At 33.7% G+C, this 15,283-nt stretch overlaps 2 protein-coding genes across 7 annotated transcripts; one reads left to right on the top strand and one right to left on the bottom strand.

The window, feature by feature from the left end:
• Nucleotides 1-4,793: 4,793 nt before the first annotated feature.
• On the top strand, nucleotides 4,794-5,925 carry LOC120079968 (uncharacterized). The gene has a single exon (XM_039034459.2). The coding sequence runs from the start codon at nucleotides 4,794-4,796 to the stop codon at nucleotides 5,406-5,408; it is 615 nt and encodes a 204-aa protein (XP_038890387.1). The 3' UTR covers nucleotides 5,409-5,925.
• LOC120079966 (adenylate kinase family protein) lies at nucleotides 5,841-14,737 on the bottom strand. 6 transcript variants are annotated; one of them, XR_016530017.1, is made up of 20 exons: nucleotides 14,369-14,737; nucleotides 14,182-14,283; nucleotides 12,637-12,765; nucleotides 12,416-12,550; nucleotides 11,550-11,696; nucleotides 11,342-11,416; nucleotides 11,118-11,205; nucleotides 10,837-10,874; nucleotides 10,505-10,633; nucleotides 9,919-9,954; nucleotides 9,774-9,854; nucleotides 9,569-9,707; nucleotides 7,485-7,609; nucleotides 7,311-7,376; nucleotides 6,996-7,169; nucleotides 6,895-6,924; nucleotides 6,713-6,822; nucleotides 6,251-6,388; nucleotides 6,116-6,145; nucleotides 5,841-6,029 (listed from the first exon to the last, which is right to left on the bottom strand). XR_016530017.1 is itself a non-coding variant. In XM_039034456.2 (19 exons), the coding sequence occupies exons 1-19, from the start codon at nucleotides 14,573-14,575 to the stop codon at nucleotides 6,005-6,007; spliced, it is 1,830 nt and encodes a 609-aa protein (XP_038890384.1). In that variant the 5' UTR covers nucleotides 14,576-14,737; the 3' UTR covers nucleotides 5,841-6,004. The 6 variants fall into 6 exon arrangements, 3 of the variants coding, with proteins under 3 accessions (XP_038890384.1, XP_038890385.1, XP_038890386.1); XR_016530018.1 differs by having other exon boundaries at nucleotides 7,485-7,564; XM_039034456.2 differs by lacking the exon at nucleotides 6,996-7,169.
• Nucleotides 14,738-15,283: the final 546 nt, after the last annotated feature.

Raw genomic sequence — 15,283 nt, 5'->3', positions numbered from 1 at the left:
AAACTGATTAGTGCTTGATTATGGTAAGTGAGGAGACATATACTTGTTATCTCCTTGTTCATCAGCTGGTCTATCACTGAGGCAAGTACCCAAAACCCCATAGCTTGTCATCTTTCTTTGATTCCGAACTTTATCTATTCACTTTTTCTTTTAGTAATTATTGAGCTATTGTAACTTTGAGCATTTGTCTGAGATCTATTCAATATTTTTCTAAAAAGATATTTGCATATCATCTTTATGCGATTCAAATGGTGGATGATTTGTGATATGTTTCCATCTGTTAGATATTTTGTTCATTGTTAGCTTGTTTTTTTTCTTGTTAAGTGTGCCATTCATTTTGTGTTTTGTATCATAAAGCTTTATTTAATAGATGGTTTTGATAAATGGTTGTGGACTTATTCAACTTAACAAACTTAGATTGAGTTTGACGTGATTTGTAGAATAGTAAAAACTGCTTTTCTTGAAGTATTTATAGAAAGAGTCTAACTCTAAGGACATGTGTCTCAAAATATTCTCGAAATTAATCTTTAGAGTTCTACTTTCTTATTTGATAGATGGTTGTTAAGATTTCTCCTTTCTTATGCTAACTACTTGTGTTTGTTGGCTTTTGAAATCACTTCTTTATGTAGATTTTGTGGTTTATTGTGATATTTATTTGGATTGATGGAATTTTAAACATTGTTTAGTTATTGTTTTTTGGCTTTTCATTTCATTGATAGGAACTGAGTCCATGAATCTGGAGGTATAAGATCGAATGCCCATGTGACAACTTTTGAGATTTGAAGTCAAGTTAGTAATTAGATTTGAGTTTTTGTAAATTATTGTTGTTTATGTTGTTTGTTATGTTGAGAGAAGATTGTTGTTTGAATATTATTGGAAGTGTATTTCTTTGAACAAGTGTTAAAGTAAACTTTTTTTGTATTGTTGTGGTAGTGCTATCATGTTGCCGAAATTTTTCTAAAACATAAGAGTTATAAAGTTAGTTGTAGGTTAAAATATGGTAATGTTCCTTAGTTTAACATTGAAATTTGGGATCATTACAATGGCTATTGTGCAGCTATGGTAGTCGTTTATGGGTTGAGTTCATTTCTTTCGTTATTTATAAATTGTTTATATTGAGGCAACTTATATTTGTTTGTTTACACACTCTCATATGACATTGCTAGCACAAATACGGGGAGATTCTGGATAGAGGGCATAACAAACTCATCCATAGAATAGAGAAAAGAATAGCAAGTTTTACATTCATTCCTTTTGGTAAGTTTGTATAAATATAGTTTCTATACTTCATATAATTTCTTTTAGTATGATTCATTTATTTTTAAATTATTCTTGATTTTATATACTTAAGCAAGCATGTCTTCTTTGCAGATTTTTCGGGATAGTAATGACACTTCAAAGTAGACAACCAGCTCTCTCTCAATCTTTAGTTAATTTTTTGAATTTGTTGAAAGTTAAGTTATATATACAAAAGCAATTAATATTTTATCTTGGGACTTTTTTTATATGTAAGCAGCCAACTATTGCTTTGTAAGTATAAATTTTGTTATTCTCTTTGGGAGCTAACTATTATTCGTACTTTTTGAGCAAGACTTATATTTAAATTTTTGTGTTTGTTGAGATCTTAATATATACAAACAATTCTTGTTTGTGGATGAATTATTATAATGTTGTTTTTAACTTTTTAACCGACATTAAAAATGGATTGGACAATGACATTTAAAAAAAGGGACAAGAATTGAAAACATGGATAATAATTTTGAGCTTTAATGTCGGTTTAAAACTGACATTAAAAGGCTTTAATGTCAGTTGACAACGGACATTGAAGATCGTGTTATAAAAGGTCTTAAAACTGACATTGTACATCATCTTCAATGTCGGTTTAAAACCAACATTAAAGACAACCGACATTAAAGACCTTTTATAACACGATCTTTAATATCGATTGTCAACTGACATTAAAGCCTTTTAATGTTAGTTTTAAACTGACATTAAAACTCATAATTCTTGTAGTGAAATTATTACATATTAAAGTTCGAGAATTAAATTGTTATACAATTGAAAATATAGAGACTAATTCGTTACAAATCAAAGTTTATGGACTAAATTATTATTTTCATGAAAGTGAGAAGCCAAAAATATTTTTAACCTAAAAATAATATTTTTATTTCAAAATTTCAAAATCAATATTTTATGTTAAAAAACATCACAGCTACCTCTTTTAAGTACACCAAAGAAAAATTAAAAGAAAAAAACTAGAACTAAAACACAAAACTTAAGAATAAAATTATCTGAGTTTAAAAATAGGAACTCAAGTACAATCCAACTCAAAGTATAATTTTTTAATTAAAAATAATTAATAGGTGTTTCACCCATGAACTTCATAAGTCGTTATTAAATAACTCAATCACACCAATTTCAATAGTGTTCACTATCATTCATTAAATTTTGTACATTTATCCACGAATATCATCTTCTCCTCTTTCTTTCAGTTACATATTTATTCAATAACTTTATCTTCCAAATAAATTTTTTTAACTCCAACGTATTAAACTAATATTTATATCTCAAACTCGATTTAATATCATAAACTATCACCCATAATATCTCGTGGGGCGCTTGAAGTAAGGAATTAGTTATTATAGTAGGGTTTATAATAATTTATGTCTGAGATGTAGATTATTTTAATTTGAGATATAATAATATGTATTTGAGGTGTAAACTATTTTATTTTGAGAAGAAAATAATAAATACTGTAATAAAAATTAAGAAAATGATGAATATAAAATAATAAAAACTGTAGTAAATAGAAATACCGTAACAAATAAAGATTTAAAAATAGTATTGACTATAAAATAATATTTATTACAAAAAATGTATTTATTTTAATTTTAAGATAATTATTGTCCTAAAAGCCTAAGTAAAAGAAAGCCATCGGGTATGGAAAAAGCCAAGTCGGTTGACACACTCAACACGTGTCAAAATGAGGAGCTTTTTACAAAGATAAAAACATGCGAGGTTCTTTCCTTGCGCGTCGCTTTGTCTTGTTTCTCCATTTTGCAAATTGCCCTTCAATTTGCCCCTAAATTACACATGAGCCACACAATTACCACTGTCGACACGTTTGTAATCTTTTCTTTTTAGGCGTTGTAAAATAATCGCATTCTTTAAAACCCTCGTAATGATGCCAAGAATCAAGATTATGTGATTTAATTTTAATTTTAATTTCCGTCTTTATTCTATTTTACATTATTTTTAAACAATCGTTTTAATCTTTAAATATTATTTTAATTTATAAAATTATAAATTTGTTATATTAAAAATATTTAATAACTCATAAATTTTTAGTTTTACGACTAATATCTTTAAAAAAACTCTAGATTTTTTTTGTTATGGAACATGTTAGATTTTATTTATTTATTATAATGATTGATTGAACATAAATTTAAATTCTATGTTTAATAATCAACAAACTTACTTTTATGTCTAGTAGATCACAGCATTTAAAAGTTAAAATAGACCTAAAACACTAGGTTTGTGATTTTAACTTATTTTAATTTAAAACATCAATGCCACTCTTTCTTTTTTTAAAATAACTATTTTAATATTTTCATAATTTGCTTAGTTAAATGTGCAATACGCCTTTCTATATTTTAGTTTTAAATATTAAAGATTAAGAGTAAGATATTCATTAACTTTTTTTATTGTTTAATAAGAAGTATCAATTCCAATCCATAAATTTAAAAAAGAAAAGGAATAATTAATGTCAAATTTTGATAATTTACTTAACTAAATAAATATATATTTTTATTCAAGATAAATGGAATCGGATTTTTTTTCCTTTTTTTAAAGACAAAATTCAAGATAAAATAAAAGGAAATAGAATTTTTTTTCCTTTCTAATACAACAATTACAAAAATGGGGAGTCGAGCCTCCTACTACAAGATGAAAAGTGCATACCAATTATCACCCATGTCTAAGTTTAATAAAGAAAGTAAAACTCGAAGTACCAACATTTTAGAGAAAAGTAATTTTTTTTATTTGAGGTATGATGGATCATTTACCCACCTTGTAATATAGCCATATCGGTCATCAAGGCAAATATTACGTGGCCAACCTATGCATAGCTTTACAAGTAAACTTATTCTTAACCAAAAGGTAAAAAATGCCAATTCTCATCCCCCACATTTTATTGACCTAAAAAAAAAATGCAAAAAGATGAACAACAAAGTAGTAATAAGGATAAAAAACATTATAATATTTTAAAATTTTAAATTCTAAAAATAAATATTGTGATTTTTCCCTTATCAAAAAATGGGCGATTTTCTCTCATATTAGTATAATATTAGAATAAAATAGTGTTCTAAAGGGAAAAAAAAATTTACATTCTAAAATATACCATTTTGGAAAGTTAAAAATACAAATAAAAAAGAAAGAAAGAAAGCCGCCTAGAAAAAGGAATTTCCAAAAGAAAATATCATAAATTACGGAGCAAGTAAAACGATCATGTAACTCCACCAATCAAATTCGTCCGTGACATGTTTTATATCAACAACGGGTAACCCACGTCATACCCCATGAGGCGGTTCACGATCACACGTGTGGTACGTGTGAAAACCCACCCGCGAAATCTCTATATAAACTCCCATTACAATCCTCAATTATTCATCCCTTAAAATTCTCCGTAGAAGAAAGAAGGCGACATTTTTTTTGTCTCTCTTCATCCTTTTATTCTCTCTCTTCATCTTTTTCTTCCTTTTTTTTCGTGTTCTGGCTTTTGTGAGGTTGAATCGATGGCAACCGTGATTCTTCCGCCGCAGGACTGCCTTGGTAAAGGCTTTCGCCACCAAGGTCTGGTTCTATCGCCTCCGTTGAAATCGCGGCGAAATTCTAACCCTAGTAGTACTAGTTCTTCTACAAACCCTAACTTCAATCACGATGATACGACTTGTTCCGGCAGACGGAGGAGGAGTGCAGCGGTGGGAGTCAAGGCTAACCGTCAAGTCAATAGAGGTCGGAGCCGGGCGGAAGAGCCGTCTACGTTGGCGAAGATTTCATCGAAGAATTTGATTATGGGACAGGTTAAGATCCTGAAGCGTGGAGAGACTTTGACTCCCGATCAAGGAGTTGGTGATGGTAATGATTCTTGTGGTAAGAGGAGATTGGAATCGAAGGGTGATGATGTGGATTTGGTTTTGGGATCCACTGATCGGTTGGGTCCAGACCCCGATTTGATGCAGAAGCAGGTTGTGTTAACGGAGTTCAAGGTTGTTGATGGTATCTATGCCGGATCGGGTGCGTTCTTCGCTTCGCCGCCTCCGAGTTCAGTGCCCTTGCCGTCTTTTCTAGGTAAGAACGGTACTGCAACAAGCGATCTTCGGCGGCTACTGCGACTTGATCTAGGCTGATCATGTCGATTCAAGTCAAAGAAATGAGCAGTCCTTATACGATTTGGGATGGACGATTGGGAGATTGGTTTGATTTGGTTGGTTTATCCAGAATTTAGTGATGAATGGAATACGATGTTGATGTTGGTGTGTTCTTACTTTTGATGGTGATTGTTCGGTTTTACCTCAGCATCTTCCTTTATTTTTTCAACAGGAAGATGTTTTGAGTTTGCGAGCAGATGAGCTGGCTGAAGTGAAGCAACATGACAGTTCTTCTAGGTTTCTATTACTCAGAACTATTAGGGTTTATAGGTGGGTTTTCTATATAGCTGTTTCAGTGTTTCATTGTAGTGGGTCTTTGTTGGTGGTGGCTTGGTGTGGGTTTTCCTTAGAAAGATGAGATAGCATTTACATTTGGGTGTGGGTATTAAAATTTAGGAGTTAGATATGATATAGTGTAATACTTTGCCATTCAGAATTTGAAGTTGTCTGTACCTTTATTGTGTCAATGTATAAATACATACAGAATTTGCTTTCATTCTCTGTCCATGATTGTGCCTATGAATTTGTGTTGTTTGCTTGCAGCTGATCTCTTGTCCCAACTGTTCATCATATGCTCAAAAGATTCCACTTAGGAAGCCCCTGATTTTGCATAAAAACTGAATGTGACTTGGCCTTCTCAACAAAGGCTATTAGTAAATTTGAGATTGGCGGGTTATTGTTCTTACCATATTCCTGACGATTTCTTCACTTCGTTTCTGCAAAAATAATTTCGAACGAAGAACAGCAGAAGATTTGAATCAGACGACAGATTTTGTAAATAAAAAGGTGAAGAATGAAAGTTTCGTTTTCTTCTATTTTACCTTTTGATTCCTTGAAAAGCATCATTAATATCATCTGTGGATGGCCTGTTGGGATACTTGGATAGTTCAATATATCTTTCCTTTCCCGAAGGTTCATCTACCCTTTTGTAGAGTTCATACCCATATGGGTAAGACATCCTAAAAACAAACAGTGGGAGGAAATCAATTCGAATACTGCTAGTAAATGTCATTTTTTTTCTTTCCATTGTAGATTCCAATGAGGAAGCCTTAAAAAACCACCTCCTAATATATAGGTCAAAATCAATCCTGATGTGAAAGAACATCATAGGGAACATCTTTGCATTAACCAGGTTCAATACATTCTAACTGATCCCGCATTTTCTTTGGGAATGCATACATTTGTGTTCCACACGAGTTATGCTACAGCAGTTGTCAGGTTCATGCTCTCATCTTGTTTTCGAAAGAAATGAAAAGAAAAGAACACTTTGTTTTTATTTTTACCTGAGTGCCCCCATGATTGGATACTGTGTTCCCGCATAATAGAGAAGCCGGAAGAAGTAGCAGATTTCAAATGATGCTGCATACTCCAGCCTTTTTTCACGCCCCATTGTCTAATAAGAATGTGAATCATCAGACATATATTCTGCTCAAAACTCATTCCGAACGATGTTTTTAATACTCACTTGCATTATTCCACTCGAACCAGGTAAGTCCTGAAAAATTCAAAGAAGTTTATCAAATTACACTATCAAAAAATACGGTGTAGCAGGGTCGATGAACTAACTCATAATGAATGTCTGCTCAAAACAGATACACCATGCCTTATTTTTTCTCCCCATTATTTCGTAACCTCAGGTGACGTTTCAAATGGCCTGCTACAATTCACCTAGATCCCCAGTGACTTCTTGCTCACAAATCATTGGTAGTAATAAAGCTTAATCACCCAACACTTTATATACTGTTTGGCAAGATGATCCCAATATAAATGAACAAGTACTGATGGATTCTAATTTCTAGTTCATTACCAAATGTACGATGTAGATCCCAATACAGATGAACAAAAATTGATGGATTCTAATTTTGGTCACTTAAAACAAACCTTGAGCCTGGGATTTACAAGAATAACAGGTCGGTCGCCAGCTGCATCTGTCATCGCTTTCATATCCTGCATTTACTTAACAAAGTGATCTTTACAGTTTACAAAGCTTCATACTAAATCAAAGAGTTCCATTTTCATATTAAATAGAGTTGAGAATGCCATTGTGTCGCTTACATCAATGATACAATTTCCAACAGCGTTTTGAGGGGCTACTAAGATAAACATGTCATCTTGCTGGTCAACTTCTTTTGCACCTTCAATTTCAAAATGAGCATGAATCAATTTGAAAGTCAAGTCTTCTGCAAACAGAATGAAATCCCGCAGTGGCTTGATTAATATTTGAATTAATGTACCGGGCTTGATTAATATTTGAATTAATGTACCCATAGTGTGTAGGGTTGGCAGACAGGGGTCAAACCAGGGAAATTTTTCGGGGCCCCGTCCCGGGATGGTATCCCCACCTCGACTCCGACCCCGATTTTATATATTTATAATATATAAAATAACTTATTTATATGTATGTTTATAATGTATACTATAGACTTATAGTGTTGTGAGTCTAATATTGAATATATAAATTCTAAATTTAAGCCCAAAGTCAAGCCCAAACTTAAAAAATTAAAAGAAAAAAAAGGGGAATCTCCACAGAGAAACGGGGAATGGGGCCCGCGGGGACCCCGTTTCCCCGACGGGGAATCCCCACCCCCGTCCCCGCCTTTCAATGGCAGGGATGGGGCGAATTTCCCCACGGGGCCGGGGATGGGGGACCCTCCCGGCCTCAGTGCATTAACCATTAAGTTGGGCCAGATAGTGTAAAATCGATATCAAATACAAAATCTTATAAAGAAGGATGAGGTAACGACCTTATACATTAAAGAATATTAAAGGTAAAGTTCTCAATTGGCTCATAGTTTCCGCGGGACATTTTAGTTCCAGTTTGTTCTTTGAATTGCTCACTTGGATCATCAGGGTATTTCAAACGGTTGGATGGGTTAACTACTGCAATGGCTTTATAAATGAGAAGAGAATTGCTTTCATAAATTTTTTGTTGGGAAGAGTGAGGTAGTGTGAGAGTACTTGTTAGGGGGTATATGAGAACGATTAGTAGTATATTAGTCAATTATGGGCAAGCAATTAGTGGACAAGTTTGGCACCTTAGGGGATGTGGATCATTCAGGCGAGAGTTTATATTATATTATAATTTCTTTAGTTTACTAGTATTTTTGGTGTTTGGGTACCTAAAAGATGGGTCCATCGTATCATCATTTTTGATAACCTCAGATCATGACAACCAAATAACAGAGCTGGGTTTCCTTGGAGAGGCTTTACACAAAGGATTCTGCAACAAAATTTATCCTAAAGGATCTCCTGGAATCCCATCCATTGTGCAGTCTTTGACTTGAAAAACCTTTTGAATCATAGGGAATTCACGAGGCTGTGAAAGATTTGGTTATTTTCTTCAAATGCATACGTCTTTTTGGGTTCTTAGCTGGATTGTTCAAGTTTAATAAGAACCTGCTTAATTCTAACCTCCTTAAGGTCTTGATTTTCACGAAATTTTCACGAGTTGTCTCTTTTCAGAGAAGGTGAGGTAAGAAATCTCCCTTTTCAAACTCTGTTGAGAAAGGGACTTACCAAGAAATATGGCACAGCCTTCCTACATAGTTCCCTCAACGATTTTCCTTTACAACTCCTCCACATTACATATTCATGTTGATTCTTGCCTACAAGAATTAAAAACTACCCTTACTACGCTTCTCAAGTTTTAGAATTTCACCAAAAAGAGACCTCTTTCTACTGGCTCTTGGAATCAAAAAAACATAAAGGAGGTTTGTCCAAAGAACTCAAAGAGGAAGAAAGGGAGTTTAAGCGAAACCAAAGACAGAATGCCTATGTTCTACTGATGGCTTTATTCCTGTTGAACTTAGAAAGTTTCGCCATACTTCTAAAAACAGAAAAAATCTTAGATTTTTCCTAACCTTCACAACTCAAATGATGGATGGAATACAGCTAAAAGAAACTGATGAGGGAGAACGAAATATGGAATTGAGAGAGAATCACGAAGCCTAGAATAGAAAATGAATAACGGAGTCGAAGCCACCCGACCTCTTTGTAGATCATTTTGTCATCGTCCTTGTGTTTTGACTTACCTTTCCATTGATGAAGGTCACAAAAGCACACACTCCAATCCTATGAGATTAACGTGCAGGTGCAAACTAAACTGCATAAACTAATCTTTCATATATTGAGTTCAGTACCAATTGAACCAATCTTGACAAAGGTCCCCAGAGCCCCATAGTCTCCCCAGTCCATGTATTCTAAGATTCTCCGAGTCCCAGCAAGCTGCAGTGGCATTCCAGAAAGTGCACCTTCCCCCATGGATCCTTGTATGCATACCTTGGAGATAAAATATCAGATGGTGGGTACCTGCACTCTGGTCTTGAGAGAAATCAGAGAAATTACCTTGATACGTCTTCCATCATCAGCAAATGAAAGGGCAATGGTCCGAATAAGTTCCATAAGTGTACCTATTCGATAAACATCCTGTGCATTGCAGAAGCGGTTAACTCAGATCATTTTTAGGGGAATCAGGAGGAAGGCTTCCTACCATTTCAGGATTAAGCTCAGGAATATTAATCTCCACCTGTTGATAAAGATTCAAAACAAACAAAAATGATCAGCCTCTGAAGGTATACATTTTGATGTCAAAGTGAAAGTCTGGTAAATCTGCAACTTATGGATGTCCAATATCATCTTTCAATTTCCTATAGTTTGGCACTTGCCGAAGTATACCATTTAAGACTTCCCGTCCTAGAGTCACACAATTTTATGAAATACATCCACTTCTTTCATATTGCTAAACTTGCAGTTAAGCATGCGATGCAATTCAAGCCCTTGAACTCCACCCACCAGAAACACAGAAAAGATATATTTCAGTACTGTAGACTACAAGACATGGAAAAAATAACAGGATCCAACTATAATTCAAAGAAACAATGAACTTGTTATGGCTAAAACGGTAAAGTCAAATTGCAACGTCAGAATTGACTCATTTAGAGCTTATGGGCAGGATATTACCTCAAATTTTACTACATAAGTCATATCTCTAATATTTCATTCAAAAGAATCCAAAGACGAAATCTATAACATAGGAAGATAAACTTGTCTGAATAAAAATAAGGTTAACACGAAACCTTTAATCTAGTTCTACCGCCTTGAACAGCACGTTTGGTGGCTTCAAGCACATCATCGTAAAAGTATTTCCTGATTTCTCTAGAATGAGGAATGTTATTCAATCTAGTTGGTATCCCTCTCCAGCTATCCTGTAAAAAGAGAATAGATAAATACGTACACATATATATCTATGTTAGAGAGATTCTTATTATGATATCAAATATAAGCTTATATGTTTTTTATAATTTTTTTTCCCTAATGAGAGAATCTTATTTTGATGTCTATAACAAACACATATTTCCGGAAAATATTGAACATTTCAAGTTTCATATTCTTAATCATACAGACATACCTGAGTTGAAGTACTTTTGAATCCGAGGGTTGATTTCCCTAATACACAGAAAACGTAGGGTGCGATTTGATAAATGTACAAATAATTAGCTTAGACATGTGACCATAAATGGCTTATCATATGAGGAAAAAATGTCCGAGTAAGATCAGATTAACATTTCAAAGAATCAGTGTCGACTGAATATCATTAAATATAAAATTGTAAATACAGGCTACCCTGCAGACGATTCCTCAATTATCTGGTAAAAGATGTAATGAAGTCCAAAGAACACAAAGAATTACCCGATTTTGTAGCCTTTTCTGTTTGTATCTGTGATAACAATGATGATATTTCTTCAAAAATTTCTTCTTTAGGACGGCTTCCATCAATCTGTATTCACAGGATTGTTAAGAAAGATCACTAAAACTTATATGCATGGAAGAAACAAAGTTCGGAAACAAACGCTGAAATTAAACAGAAGACACAGGCATGCATAAGTACGACAAGCACACACACAATTAACTACCTTCTTTGTAATATTTAAGTACACTGGGGCTATTGCTTCTGCATTACGCTTATAAATTTCCAAACGCTGCTTCACCTAAACAGAAATCACATCAAATAAATGTTAGAATGCCTAAAACGAGTGCATGATCAGTCACTTAGACATACGAAAACAAGCACACAGGACCGCATTCTAGAAACATTTAAACAATTTCTTAGAAGTAACTAACCTTTTCCTCACTGTCATCAGGCCGAATGACAAGTCTCCCTTTAATTTCCTCCGTTTCTGGGGGAAAATATTTCAGATGATAAATCTTCCCTGTCTCTGGGTCAAGCCTTCGACCAATGCATCTGTCGATTAGAATTTCATCAGGAACCTGAATATTAGAAATGTAAAATAAAACATAAATACGGAAACGGTTATCTAAACACCAAAACAAAATGTTCACTGGCATACTGATCACAAAGTTTCCATTTGCTCAAAATGAGAGCCGAACTATTGTGATTAACGTATAAAACATCCACCTCAAATACACTTGTGGCAAATTCACAATTTTATTGGGACAAGCATTCAACACCAAACACCCCCCCCCCCCCCCCCCCCCCCCCCAATAGGGGAAAAATATAAACACACATATACACAGTGAGAAGAGAGAGAGAGAGAAGGAACGTTTCCAGGTCCTATTATAATCAAGGCCCATGAGGCATCAAACTGAAATACAGATAGAGTACATTGTTGATAAAAATCAAAAGGTATGTATTTTGCTTTAAGAGGTTATCTTAAATGCTCTTTCTAGGTAGTATCACAATTTAAATGACAGGTTGTAAAAATGACCAAAAAGTACAATGGTTAGATCCACAAGTAGTATTATAAATGGGCAGCTATAGATATACACATGTTCTAAATTCTCTCCTAACTTTAAGATAGAACCATGATTGGAATACCATGATTGGAATACCAAGCCTGATAAAGATGATGATGATAATATTTAGAAGTCTTCGATATTTAGTTTAATTATTATTTCAAATGATGATGATGATGATGATGATCAAATGGATGCCCCAACAAATGGAGATTGGTACGTGAAGTACATACCTCTAAAATAAGATAAATATCTGGTCTAATCTGCAACTTCTGCAAACTTTCCGCTTGCAAAAGGGTCCGCGGATATCCATCTAAAAGCCATCCCTTTTCTGTTGCATCGTCACATGACAATCGTGTTGTCACCATCTATAAACCAAAAAAGCTCACATCATGAATACCATAAAGACAAAAACGTCCACTTAAGCTAGAAAGAGCTTATATTCACGTCTTACAGCAGTTACAATTTCATCAGGAACTAGCCGTCCAGAATTCATGAATTCTTTTGCTCTGTTTCCAATTTCTGACCCAGCTGAAATTTCTGCTCTTAATATGTCACCAGTTGATATGTGCACGAGACCAAACTGAAGAATGAGTAGAAAAAAATCAGTCAAGGAAGTAAATTTGATGCTATATAGAAACTTAGGGACTACGGTGGAATAGCTTTTTGACATTTTCATTAAGATAAATTAAGAATGATATAAACCAGTTTTCTGAACGAGTATTTTCCTTTTTCCTCTCCTTTCTCCTGTACTTGTATAAGTAATTGCTGAATTGCTAATAATCTCAGTTCTCAATACCCAGTTTGAATTATGCCAACATTATTGCGTAATAATAATTGCAACCTTTTACTCTCCACCAAAATATGAGAATATGGAAATATCATGCTTGTGCTAACACTAACATTATCAGCAATATAATTTTCAACCTAAAGAACAGAAATTCAACAAGACAACTCAGTCATCAATCAAACGTAATCAGACCAAGGCACAAATACGGAACACTGATAGAACACAACAGCCTGGCCTGAAAAAAAAGTGCATGTGCTTACCTCACTGCATTTAGTTGCCACGCTCACTTGTAGGATATGAAATTCTAAGTGCTGGGTTCTTGGCAAAATATTGAAATAGTGGTTGTCCCACAGCAGAAAGAAGGAAGTGATAGACTACCAACACTATAAAAAGACCCTGTGACTTTGGTTTCAAATTATCTCAGTTGGAAACACTTTAAACTTTGGTGAGCTAATTCTAGTTAAAACTTTCTTTTTTATTCTCTAATTTGAGAATGAGAATAAAGAGTGTAAGTAGTATAAAAGTTTTGAGTTTTATACTACTTATGTTTTAGAGTAGTATAAAACTGGGTTTGGAGTTTTCCACCTAAATTCTTGTGTTTCTTATTTTATTGCTTTATTTTAAATTTTCTGTTATTTTCTACTTAATTTTAGGTAGAGGTGTGAGTTCTTTCCCCCAACACTAAGTAGATGACCATGGCAACTTAAACTCCTTTCCTCCGAGCCCTTTATTATCACATTACATGGTCCTTATTGACCACTGGACCAACTCAATGGTGGTTGTATTTTTGTAAGTCAACAAATCATAATGGTGGTTGTACTTTTAAGTCTAACAAATCATAAAATCGATCGTGCCATAATTTATAACTTTCTCGTTAATTAATTTACTTGAAATTGGAATATCTTATTTGAATATTTTATATAGCTAACATACAAGCTTTAGACTACGTGAATAAAGATCGATCTAAAACATGGTTAACTAGAAGACAAATTGCACATGCAAGTTAGAACTACCATTTGCTTCAGATTCTACAACAAGATCCTCAGTGCAACTTTAACTTGTTTGTTCCAAATTAAGGGAAAACCCAAGCATTAAGTTTTCATTGTTCACATTGCGGAATACATATACTAAAACAAAGCATTTTTTAGTATGTTCTAGCAACTGATAGGATTTCCTTCTTGTCGGTTTATTCATGTGAATTCCGATTACCTTCTGAACTATCAACTCACACTGAGTTCCTTTACCGGATGCCGGCGCACCCGATATCATCACCTTCAGCGGCTCCCCAGATGCACAATTCACCTTCAGCCCCTAACAAACACAGAAGCTCAAATCACAAAACGAAACACACGAAGAACAACTATAATTCAGAAATCCGAAAACCCAGAAACCGAACCTTCAATTTAGGGCTTCGAGTCAAATGGGGGTGGGCAGAGATAGAGGAAGAGCGAAGGCGAGTAGGCCGAAGTGAGGATAATTGAAGAGAAAGAGACGAAGATGATGTTGAAGAAGAAGAAGATAGACAAGATATGGAAAGCGGCGAGATGGAGGGTGTGGAAGAGACATTGGTGGATTGTACGGAAGAAAGTGAAGTTGTCACCATTGTTGCTTGGGTTGAGCTCAGCAGATGGAAGTGGCTGAAGCTGAGGATAATGGTGGAAGGATTTTTAGTGGTCTATACTAAAAAGGACGAAGGATTGAGAAAATTCAACAAAACAAATTCCAAACGAAATTTTGAATTGAATTATTATTATCTTTTTTGGACAAATATCAGTTTACACTTTTTCAACTTGGGGTATAATATCAATTTAAATCATAAATCAATAGTTGTATTATTTAAAGTCTAAATTTGGAGATTGTATCAATTTAAATCCCAAACTAATATGGTATAATTTAACTCTAAACTTTTATAAATGTATCAATTTAAACCCTAAACTAACTAATAATTGTATTATTTAAAGGCTGAATTTGGAGATTGTATCAATTTAAATCTCAAACTAATATTAAACCAATTTAAACCCTAAACTTTTATAAATGTATCAATTCAGGGTTTAAATTGATATAATCTCTAAAATTTGAGGTTTAAATTGATACAATTCTTAGTTTAGGGTTTAAAAATTGATACAATCCCCAAAATTTAAAGACATAAATTGGTATTTGTCCCTTTTTTATTATTTAGATTAAAATAATATTTTGATCTCTATACTTCTTGTAATGTCCGAAATTTAGTTAAATTTAAATTAGTTTTCTAAAATTATTGGATTTTTTTATTTTATTTTGAGGCCAACACTTTGATAAGTGAATGATTTGA

The sequence above is a fragment of the Benincasa hispida genome, chromosome 6, assembly GCF_027475165.1.
Source record: "Benincasa hispida cultivar pf3 chromosome 6, pf3_genome.v1.1, whole genome shotgun sequence".
Lineage (NCBI taxonomy): Eukaryota > Viridiplantae > Streptophyta > Magnoliopsida > Cucurbitales > Cucurbitaceae > Benincasa > Benincasa hispida.
Note: the sequence above shows the minus strand (reverse complement) of the source record. Positions and strands in the feature narration are given on the sequence as shown.

What these genes read in the sequence shown, in the direction of transcription:
- LOC120079968 (XM_039034459.2), top strand. Translation starts at nt 4,794, where the DNA reads ATGGCAACCGTGATTCTTCCGCCGCAGGACTGCCTTGGTAAAGGCTTT.
- LOC120079966 (XM_039034456.2), bottom strand. Translation starts at nt 14,575, where the DNA reads ATGGTGACAACTTCACTTTCTTCCGTACAATCCACCAATGTCTCTTCC. An exon ending in CTCGAAGCCCTAAATTGAAG is followed by an intron (nt 14,284 to 14,368) that starts GTTCGGTTTCTG and finishes TGTGTTTGTTAG; the next exon opens with GGGCTGAAGGTGAATTGTGC. An exon ending in ATGATGGAAGACGTATCAAG is followed by an intron (nt 9,708 to 9,773) that starts GTAATTTCTCTG and finishes TTTATCTCCAAG; the next exon opens with GTATGCATACAAGGATCCAT.